Source organism: Vanessa cardui, chromosome 8, assembly GCF_905220365.1.
Source record: "Vanessa cardui chromosome 8, ilVanCard2.1, whole genome shotgun sequence".
Classification (NCBI taxonomy): domain Eukaryota; kingdom Metazoa; phylum Arthropoda; class Insecta; order Lepidoptera; family Nymphalidae; genus Vanessa; species Vanessa cardui.
In genome coordinates this window covers 1,379,757-1,392,346 of record NC_061130.1, presented here as the reverse complement: position 1 = coordinate 1,392,346, position 12,590 = coordinate 1,379,757, and the positions used below count along the sequence as shown (strand labels likewise).

Sequence of the window (12,590 nt, the reverse complement as noted above, 5' to 3'; positions counted from 1 at the left end):
TGTACGTACTGTTATTTAACAAGCTGATTGATACAAGTTTTAATAATTATTGGATAATATCACATACATTACTCTGATCACAATGTAAGCTAAAGCACTTGTGTTGTGGAAAATCAGAAGTAACAACGGTACCACAATTACCCAGACCCGTGCTAGCATAGAAAACTAATGAACTTTTTCTACATCGACTCGGCCGGGTATCGAACTCGTGCCTCGGAATGGCGTACCCATGAAAACCGGTGAACACACCACTCGACCACGGAGGTCGTCAATATTGTATAATAAATTAAAATAAAATATTTTTATTTTAGCCTCTAAGAGAAGCATTTTTCTTTCTTCGTTACTTGGTTTTTGATTTCACAAATTATGTCGTTGCTTAGATATGCAATTTTTTTTATTATTTTATCAAAAAAAAACTACATTCTTTTATTAACTATTTATTAAATCAACATTAAAACCTGCAAATGGAAATATATCGTAGATCATAAGTAATAAAATATGTAATAGTATATTCACATACCTTTATGACTTTTATGACCGCTATACCAACAGCTTCTAACGTAATGAAATAATTTAAGCATATAACAGTCGCCTTTATGTCAATGATGCTAAATATCAGAATAGCATGAGAGTTTTTAAATGTAAACACGACGCTAGCACAGTTCAAAGCAATGTAGATATTGCGGTGTAAAAGCGCGGATAACATCTTTATTGACTAACTACATTAGTTTACGAATTAAAGTGATTGGACTCAGTAACGTTCATTCATTTGACTGTAATGCTTTTGGACTTTTACAATGATAACCGCAATTACTTGCATTTATATATTGTTGTATCTCAATGACCCTCATAGCCTTGTCCCTAGCTTTTACGTCTGTAAAGCACAGGGTTCAGGCTTCGAATTTTCAAGTACACATCACAGTAAAATAATTTTCACCGTCGTAAATTGAATCACTATCGATTTATAAACCAGACCGACTAATTCTGTTTTACAACAATTTCTAATATTTATATTTTTATTTACTATACAAGTAAAAATGCAGTTGCAAAAATGAAGGCATATTTCAATGTACGTATCATATTTCAAATTTATATCATATATACCTACAGCGAGGCGGACACGCCCACAGCTAAATGTAGGTCATCTCTTTTCATCCTAAGTGCAAAGAATGAAATAGGTAGTAGCTAATAAGTTTAAGCTGCTTTAAATTAAAGTTTTTTTGTCCAAGCTGAACTAATAGCTAGTACATTAATTTTATTTAAGATAACTTGTACCGGTTATCATTTTTATTTAATTATATTAAATCAAATTGTAATAAATAAATAACATTTTGATCCAGAAAATGCTTATTTTAAATAGAAAATAAACGATATTATTTAATGTGCCAATTTTAATTTCTTTTTTTTTCAAGAAATTTTGAAATAAGGATGTACGGAACTATTTGTATCATTTACCACTTCATTGTTTACTTATTGATTATATAATAAAAACACGCAATACTATTATTTTAGAAGCTTTTTACACAACTAAACAGCTAAACCGAATTTAATGAAGTTTGTTATTAAGCATTTTTAAATTTCAAGGAATCAAAAATTAAAAAAAAATCAAGTACATTTTAATAGGTCGACCCGAGATTCAAACCTAAGGATATGCAGCGGTATAAGATAGTCATTCGACAAACAAGGAAGCACATGCATAAAGCTATTTGTAGCAACGTTTACGGTATAACCTATCAACCCCATTTTAACTCCTGTATGGCTCACAAAGCTGACCTCGTAAGTTAGAAGAATGATGTTAATATTCATTATAGGCTATAAACGCACTTATCATAAATGAAAATGGATAATGTGTTTAAGCCCTAAAAGAATACATTTTACGGTAAAACCTCTGATAGACATAGTTGTGTGCAAGTTTGATGCAAAACTTGTTGCAATTTTTAAATATAAACCGGAGTTGATTTGTGGAACCAGATTTTGATGAACCATTTGTTAATTATGTCACTAAAAATTTGTTATGCAATAATTTGTTACTATTGATGAATTTTGGATGTGAACAGTTCGTGAGACAATTTTATTAAATTGTTGTCGCTTTAATTATTGATTTATTACCATAAATTCGTCGTTTCGAACAGTTGGGAATTTGTATTCGCTTTTGGGCATTTCTCTATAATGTTTGGTGCTCTTAATCTGTCTTTTGTTTTATAATCTGGGCTTTGTGTATACAGAATAATTATTTTTTTCTTGCAACCTAAAAGAAGATAGATGGATTATATGAAAAGTGATATGGCTAGATACAATATTACTTAAAAGATGACGTTAGACAGAAGTATAAGACGGTCTTCTTCGATAATGCTCCGATCCCAAAAAAAAATTGTGCTAAGGCCAGAGGGTGATGATGATGATTAATTAATTTTCTTTCATTTCCTATTTTCATGTCTTACTGTCTTGTTTGATTGTCAAAAAATTATTACCATTTTTAATGATTCATGACTTACCATAAATATCAAAATATTGATATTATAGAACAAATAGCAGAAGTTTGCTGCGCAAAAACTAAAGAACCGTCAGCAAAAACAGGAAATAAAAATTTGGATTGTAAAAAGACTACTTTGTAAAATAATCTATTTGAACATATTTATTCTTCTAGCTACCTACTCTGACTACGCAAACAGGTATTAGAGGCTTCGAGATTCAATGTTTAGTTTATCTTTGTACAAAATCTACTTTACAGAATAATCAATGAGGTAATTTTCCAATACAATTACGAATTTCTCACTCATCCTACCTTCTGCTCTGTATATTCTATTTTCAAACTCACTGATTCAATTGTTTGATTATTTGATATTTCATTGTTTGTGATGTATCTATTAAAGATTAGATCTTTGTGATTTATCTATCCTATTGAGCATTCAACAAGAAATGTGACCTGAAGATCATTTTGCTATTTATAACATTTTCATTCATCTATAATTATCTAATAAATCTCCCAACATATCAGATAAATATGAAAAGATAATCTTAGCTGATAATTCTCAATGTCTCTAATAAATAAAATTAAGTTCGCGGTAGAAGCTGTACTTATAATAATACCCTTAAATTTTACATTTTTCTGACGTAAATTTGGGGCCGAAATTTCACATTAGATAGTATACCTGAATGTTAGCTGAAGATCACTTGTTCATGTTTGGCTAAGCTATAAAATATGTAATGAATTTCTCAGTCTTAAGAAAAATATCGTTAGCATAATTGCACCTGTTAGGTGAAATGTGCCACACAGTAATTTCCATTTGAGGAGAAGGTTTGGAACACATTCCACGACGGTGTTCCAATGCGGGTTGGTTAAATACAAATGTGGCAGAATTTATATGAATTTAGACACATTCAGGTTTCCTTACGATATTTTCCGTCACCGCTGAGCACGAGATGAATTGTAAATACAAATTAAGCACATAAATATTCAACGGTGCTTGCCTGGGTTTGAACCTGCAATCATCAGTTAAGATGCACGCGTTCTAACCTCTGGGCTATTTCGGCTCTCACCGATACCCAATACTAACGCAGTTCCCGAAACATTTGAAAATTCTTTGAATGGTTTCTCTTACCTATTTGACGGTAGTTGTAATATGAAAATCAAATACGCCTTTTAGTTCCAATTAATTAATCAAAACATGAGCTATTGAACTTCAAATTATTGTTACAAAATAGTTGAAAGCATTCTCTTCGACGTTGAGTTGTAGGTAATTATGCGAACTCAGTAGAATGCAGTGTGTTTTAGAATACATTAACTGTTGGCAAATAAACTGTTATCGGCATTCAGGGGCGGAACGAAGCGCATAGTTACTCTATTGTGTTACTTTCCTTGCTTTAGTTTAGCGTTTTGATCGTGTCATTGTTATTCAATTAAGATCTTAACTTTATTTTGTATATAAATATAGGAAGTTTTTGTTTAATCTCAGTTAAACATTGAGGCTGAAATTAGGTCCCACTTCATAACTCGGGCTCATAAGAGTACATATATTCCATATTGTATCTAATACTGTGATAACAACTGCCTAATTGAATTAACATTGAGATTTACTATTCAAGTGTAATCTTATGAAGAGTTTTGATTGTCGTCTATCAATATTATATTAGACTGAAATCTACCAACGGTTCGTAATATTCGCGCAGAAATCACACAATTATTGATTGGATTTTGATAAACACTGATTTTCATGGGTCCACTCCGAGGTCCCGCTTTCTTTTCCCGGCCGAGTCGTTGTAGAAAAAGACCATTAGTTTTCTATATTGTCTCGGGTCTGGGTATCTCTGATATCGTCGTTACTTCTTCTTTTTGTTTCTTTTTTTCCATAACACAAGAATCAAAATCAAAACAAACTTTATTCAAGTGGGCTTTTACAAGCACTTTTGAATCGTCAATTAAAAATTAAGTGAAGCTACCACCGGTTCGGAATAAAATTCTACCGAGAAGAACCGGCAAGAAACTCAGTAGTTACTCTTTTTCAACATTTAAAAAATACAAAGTCATTTTAGTTAATACAATTATTTAAATTAACTTACCAATGTAAGTGCCTTAGCTACTTACATTGGTATCAGAGTAATGTATGTGATGTTGTCCAATATTTATTTTTTGAAGAGCCACTGGACGCTTTTAATTAATCTATATATGTAAGTTATCGCCCACGTTTATTGTATCCAAAACTATTCAACGACGCGATGACGCTCGACGTCGATACTCGAAACGTGCTCACGACGACAACAATTAAATTCAAAAGTTTTCTTCCGTCCACTCTTGTGCAGCAGGCTGTTACAAATTCACCTGATCATATTGTCAATAAGTAAAGAAAACTAGCAAAGGCTACAGCAAGAAAGTTGCAATTTATCAATGAACAGCATGCACAGGCCTAATGCCACCGCAACACTTTCTATTAGAGATAATAAATGTTATAACACGTGAGTCTCAGGCTTTAGTTTATGTCACAACTAAAGTTGTGCTACCAAGTAATTAGTAAGTGTTGAATTGAAAATGTTGATTCTTTCTTGATTAGTAAATTTAATTATTATTTTTCTTTACAGATGAACCGGGCAATACAGGTGAAACCAGCGGACAGCGAAAATAGAGGAGGTACATTATTACTTTATATTTACGTTGAATACAGAATATATTTCATAATACTAAAAAAAAAATATTATTCTATGTTTCATATACACGATTTCCAGACTGGGATTTTTAACTAAAAAAATTACAAAACATGTATTTAATTAGTATCACAATATACATGTAACACAATTAACAAACTCAAGTGTCGCAGCTATCATTTGAAAAAAAGTCATAATAAAAAATGACTAGTCTTAAATCATATTTAATCAACATGTTTTCTTGTTACATTTTATACGAAAACTTAACCAATTGTTCCCTTCCGTAATAGAACACGTCTACCCTCTTGAAATAAAGGGGCCAAATCCACTCGACCTGAGCGGAAAATCTTTGGTAACTTAAGTAAAAATTTCATAACAATTTATTGGGGCCTCAAGTGCCCGACGTGACCGTTGACTGGTTAAATATTGATATTGCTTCCAATTCACAAATCAAATTATATTACGCTGGGTTATTTTTGAAAATGTCGCCAAATGACGACGGTAGGAACTTTCTATAAATATTGTTTGGATTCGACGACATTAATATAAACCGGTTACGAATAATCATTTTAAAATCATATTTATTATTAATAAAGGATAAGTTTGACGACGATTTGGCATTACATTTACTAACTTAAGATCTGTCTATTTAAAAAAAAACATTAAACGTCAAATTAAAATACAATTTTTTGAATATAAATTGAATTTAAACATTCAAATTATATAATAATTAACAATATAAGCTTAAAGAAAATTTAAAAATTTATTCTATAATATTTACTTTCAAGAACTATATTGTTTTACAAAAACAACTTATATCGGTAATCAAATCCACCCTCGTTTCTATAGATTAATAATTTGTGACCACCATCAAATATAACCCCAAAGGAAATTATTGAAACTCTACCATGGAACTTCTTAGTGAGGGGACACAGCTATTAAAACAATGGTTCCTATCGATTTTATTTTAAAGTATTACAGTCATTTGTAAACATGTCTGGATTTAAATTAAATCTAAACATTAAAAAAAGTAAAGTAACAGTCTGTAAATTTCCCACTGCTGGGATAAGGCCTCCTCTTTGATTAAGGAGAGGGCTTAGAACATATTCCACCACGATGTTCCAACGCGGGTTGGTGGAATGCACATGTGGCAGAATCTATGAAATTAGAAACATGCAGGTTTCTTCACGATGTTTTCCTTTATCGCCGAGCACGAGATGAATTATACGCAAATTAAGCACAAGCAACCTGGGTTTGAACCCGCAATCATCGGTTAAGATGCACACATTCTAAACACAGAGCCATCTCGTGCTTGTACATATTAATAATGTTATGTTAATATATCTATACTAATATTATAAATGTGAAAGTAACTCTGTCTGTCTATCCGCTTTCACTCCAAACCTACTGGACTGGACAATTTAAATGAATTTTGGTATACAAATAGTCTAAAGCCCGAGAAAGGACATATGCTACTTTTTTGGAAACAAAAAAAATAAGACCTCTTTGTATACCATTCATATTCTAACGAGCAAAACCACGGGTAACAGCTAGTATGTCATCATCAATACATATATGCATACATAGTACATATTTGCTTGACATCAATAGACCACGTCACCCTTTCGCCAATCATAAAGTTAGTGAGAATGTTGCGTAGTAATACGTGTATTTTAAATAGAAAAAGTTTTTATATTTTCCACTTTTAGTAACTCACGACTAGATGGCGCTGCAGTTCATACGAGTAGCGACTTCTATACGTTCAACCGATCGACATAACAATTGGTATTCATTACGGAAAATATTTTAGCGCGAATCGGTTACGATACAAATAAATGCTTACAAAGAGACATTCCAACGAATGGCAGTCAGCTTGCTATAATATAATAGTAACAATACAGCACAGCCTGTAAATTTCCCACTACTGGACTCCCAAGGCCTATTCTCCCACTAAGGAGAAGCTTAGGAACATATTCCACCACGCTGTTCCAATGCGGGTTGTTGCAGAATATCGATGAAATTAGACACATGCATTTCCTCGCGATTTTTTCCTGCACCGCCGAGCACGAGATGAATTATAAATACAATTAAGCATATAACTATAGTGGTGCTTGCCTGGGCTTGAATCCGCAATCATCGGTCACGAAGCATGCTTTCTAACCATTGGGCCATTTCAGCTCATTATAATATAAGTTTATTCAAAAATAGAACTCAATTGACATATTTAAAAAAAATAGTTTATATATTTCAAAGGAGGATACAAGCGATTGTCTACAGCTTCTTCTACGTATTTTATTGATTATTCATTTAAACTTTGCCACCCTCGCTCGTCCTTGTTTCCAATTGAATTTCCAAAAACCCTTTCTCACTAAGATTGTTACTATTGAAGGAAAAATAGAATGACTAACAAAATTTTAAATTTAACGTCTTTGTAATTCCGCAAATTCGAGTGAGTTTAACTCTATTATATTCAACTGATTCTCTTTCGTTATTTTAGAAATTGTGTAATACGGATTGCTCTTATATAATCTCCTTTTTCCATTTTGTATGAAGTTAATGTATCAAAATGAAATTTATTCAACCAGATATGTATTTTTAACATTAAATTTTGATCTTTTCGAATGATTCCTAACATTGTGCGCGTCCATTTGGTTAGGCAACGGCTTGCTCGTAATATATTATAATATATTTATATTGAGTGGTATTTTTGAGGTTTTGTATGCCTGAGTAACTACAGGTACCAGAGACATGAAAGTTTAGTCCCCAAGGTTGGTGGCAGATTGGTAATGTTCATGTAGTGAATATTTCTTACAGCACCAATATTTAGTCTGCAAAACCATTACATGAAAATAAAAGTAAAATAAATACAAACGACTTTCTAGAGTTGTTCACACGTTATTAAGCAACAGGTATTTTCCTTATATGATCTTACCAGATTCATAAAAGTACAATTTTATTTACGAACAAGGCTAATCGCGTGACTGTAGCAATTATTTCGACACCTCGTCTAGTAAAATTATCGCAGGTACCACATTTCGGGCGATATAATATCGCGTAACATTTATAACGCCACGCCTAAGTATCGTTATTTAATACGTTTCGTTAATATAATAAAAATAGACCTATTCTCGACGCATGCAGGTTGCCTCACACTCAACACTAATGAAATATGAAAACTCAGTGGATCATCCACTGGGTCATCTGTGTATTTCAATGTAACAACATCGATGTTTACACTGAAGCACGTTATTAATCGTAGAACGATCACATTTCATGGTTTCTGCTCCGGAAAATCAATGTCCCATCAGTATTGATAGTCAATTTACGTGTCACAAAAAGAAATCAAGCCCTCAAACCAAACGGCTGACACGACAAATCGCCCTCTTCAACTTGTAATGGCCCTTCACCCAATCCAATCATCGACTGGTGTTACACGCACGGCCCATCATCTGCGTCAGACCGACAACGCTATATAATTCATAACGCATCGATAGTTACGTGCGTACATCACTAAAAGGCTTTTGATGAGTCGAATTTAATTATTGGCCGGCCTTCCGTGGCTTCGTTGATGGAAAATTTTCGGCGAAAATTTTTGTACAGCTTCGTCCTATTTTTATTGAAAATAGATACCTATATGGACTAGCTTTTGCTCGGTCCATTTCGTTCGATGTATTTTATGTACACATTTTGTGCTGTCCCCGTCACGATCGATGCTTTAATATTCTCAAATAACGCATTCGCCTGGACCCGTGTTCGTATATCTTGATATAAGCCTACATTTGTGTCTGTGGGCTAAATTTTATCACTTTGTTACGATTTGTATCCAATGTTATCTTTGTTCTTTTTTCTATTATTTTCTCAGTTTAAGGATACATTTTGTAATTTAATACCAGTTCTTATCCAAACTTATATTAAAATGCAAAATTATCTTTGTCTTTCTGTATCTCTTCTACGGACAAACCTCTGAACCGATTGGATTTAATGAAATTTGTTATGAAGCAAGCGAGAGCTCTAAGGGCATTACACAAGGCTTCTTATTGCCAGTACCTAAAACATAAGTGACGTCACTTGCGACATTAACTTTAAGAAATATTAATCAATTATTAATCAATATGGAAAAATAACAAGAAAACAATAATCCATTATATCTATATCTAATATAGCGAAAAAGCGAGTTATATTATAACTAATATCCTTGATACCAAACAGGATACAATTGATTTTGACAATAGGTAGTTTAGAAAATATGCGAGATTATGTATCACATGACATAATGTCTTATTGTAGGACCAGTTAGAGGTATACATTTTTTTTGTCATTTCTCAGAGTCCGTTAATTAACAATTTATTTACAAGGTCAGGTATATGAAGAAATGCTTATAGCATGAGCCCTTGACTCTCATACTTGCATCGTAATAGAATTGTGTATGACCCTGACCGACTGACTGAGAGTTCGTTAATGTTTCACGTTTGAGCAAATGCCTTCGATGATAACATTGCAAATGTAGTTATAGGCACAAAGGACAATTTAGGTCTCAAGGCGAACAGGGTATGCCCTTAATATTATGAGTAAAGTAACTGCTTATCGGCTATTATCATAAATTTCCTATTTTGTCAAAAGAGTTTTTATTTTCAAGAAAATATTGCACCATCTATTTTTAGGCAGTTTTTTTAATATCACTGACAAACTTTAAACGTACTAAAAAAAAAAACATTACAGAGAACAATTTGAAAACTTCAACATTTAAACATCGAACGCAGTTTTATGACAATTCAAATGAAAGTTAATTAAACAAGTTTGACTTAAACATTGAAGGAAACTATTATCAAACTACATTCAAAGCATTGTTTTACTAGCAGTCGTAACACTTTTACACGAATTCAGACCCGTATGAAAATAATTCAATTCTACACCTCCGTTTACACGGCAAATATAACTAATTGATGTTAGCACTCATTACAATTGCCTTGTAAATATAAACACGGCACGCAACACCGAAATACTTTCGTGAATACATTTTTCCTCAAGATTAATTTACTCTAGAGTTACGTGTTCATATGCTTGTATTAGTTTGGATTTGTTTAGTTAAATTGTTTGAGTTTAATAACGTTATAGCGCGTTTGTGTGTGTAATGATTTTGAGGGTGTACGTACATTTATTGTAACTTTATTATACCTTTTAACGGATTAAAAACAACATGTATTTATACACTTTCACTTAACAATAAAACCTCTTTGAAGATTTAAGCGTTTTCTTTTACATTTTAATTTTAAAAATTTAAATATTAACAAATGAATAGACAGAAACACTCCAATAACTTATTATTGGTCGTATCAGGAATTGGAATACAACACGGTATAAAAGGTCTTATAGACCACTATTCCAGCACCACAATCTCAACTATATTAGTTTCGTATTAAGAAAGAAATTACCCAAAATGGAACGCTATGACATTTGTTTTATTTATTGAGCAACAAGAATAACAACTTTAATGAATTCTCCATTCAAAGACCGCTGTGCTAAACTCGGTTAGCAGATTTTGCCGCCTCCGTCGTATTCAACCACTAAACATTAATTTGGCAACAAATCTTCACACCAAACAATGTGTGCAAGTGTGTGCAAAGCGCACCGTTTAACGCTGAGCAAGAATTTACAATAATATTGCAACGCTCCGGCCGGAGGCATTCCGAATGACTGACTCAACTTACATGAAAAACATCCTAGAAATTATGTTTATTCAACTGAGTATAGCTTAAAATTATTCAACGAAATATTTTATTTCGAATTAATAAACATTCATTTTTATTATTATTTTTTTCATTTCACAGACTCTATTTAACTTAAAGACTTCGTTTAAATTGTAACTGACTAAAAATTTTGTATTGACAGTGAATAAAACCTAACAGTTCAAAATTTAATGGTCAAATTTAATGTAACTTTTTGTAGCTAAAATAAAATGTTTCAAACAGAAAAATTACTCCCTTGAAACTATAACAACCACACAATTACACTAGCACAGTGTATGAAAGTTGTCAATCTCAACTGCGATTGTGAGTTCAAATCTAGTTAAGCATCTATTCTTTTATAGTGCTTGTCATTTTTCATTTTTGATATTCGACCTCCAATCCTAATAAGTTTAAATGTTAGACAACATCACATACATTACTCTGATCTCAATATAAGTAGCTAGCACTTATGTTATGGATAATCAGTAGTAACGACATCACCACAAACAACCAGACCCAAGACAACATAGAAAACTAATGAACTTTTTCTGCACAACTCCAAATTTTCCATTCAAGATGGATAAGTTTCGATCAGCTGCGGGATATTTACGAGCTGATACATCTGATCTATATATAAAATATTAAACATTTGTTTAATATAAGTGTGTACGTCGGTTATCGAAATTTGTAAACATTCTTGAAACTCTTGGGTTAAGTTTCGAAGTTATAGAATGTCATAAACATATCGCTAATACGCAATATGGGTGTATCGAGACGGGAAGGAAGCAGCGGTCGTCACTCGGAAGTTGGAATCTGAGTTGAAGTTACACCATTTATAAATGAAAATTAAATTTACTTCGAATGTATTGCTAAAATATTTCTTAGTACTTTTTAAAAATTACGATTGTATAGTACCTTTAAATAAAGATCATGCAATGATAAACTTTATATGAGTAATGAATATATAATAAATGAAGGATCTCTCTCATTTGTTAATCCGCCCAGGTAATTTTATTTGATTTAAAATGAGACCTGGAAGTTATTAAAAAAAAATTAAACAAATCAGTTCTAAATTTAAAATTTTTGATTTTTAAATTACTTTATCTTTATTGTTTTATAAACATAATATAAATCAAATATTTAAAGTCTCCATTACATAAATACAAACAATTTTTTTTTTCTTTATTTATTATATATTTAAAAAAATGCTAGTCCAGCGAAGATCAGTTGATGTTCAATAAAAATGTAAAATTTAAATCGCCAAATGTATTAAAGTTGCATGTAAAAAAGACACGGGCAACTATTACATAAATGTTGTTAAATTAAATAATAAAGGAACACCAAACACGGGCGAAGTAGCGTGCGAAAACTAGTATATAACATTATACAAGACACAAAAATATGTTTGTTGATGTTAGAAGGAACATCAGAGAAATACGTTGAGTGCGAAGCAAAATGTATTAGTACGAGTTAGGCTTGCTATGAGATACATACAATTTATTTTAAAAATACATTTTGTAAGGCTTTTAATAATGTAACACGTGCGATGTGTTGATGGGTCTGATATGTTTTAGAAAGTAAACACCGAATGGTAACACTCAGAGCCTGTCTCGTAGCTAACAATGATATATTGCCGTTTGAGTGGTGAATCAGTGCGAGTTTTATTTATACTAACGAGGATAAAAAATTGTAAAGGTATATATGATACTTCAAAAAATTTTATAA

The 12,590-nt window shown here is 31.9% G+C and overlaps 1 protein-coding gene across 1 annotated transcript in view; it reads left to right on the top strand.

The window, feature by feature from the left end:
* Positions 1-12,590, top strand: part of LOC124531984 (CUGBP Elav-like family member 4) — a 703,320-nt gene that overhangs the window by 505,821 nt on the left and 184,909 nt on the right. The window contains exon 4 of the mRNA XM_047106589.1: positions 5,077-5,125. Coding sequence (XP_046962545.1) covers positions 5,077-5,125 — 49 coding nt within the window. The remainder of the gene's footprint in view (positions 1-5,076; positions 5,126-12,590) is intronic.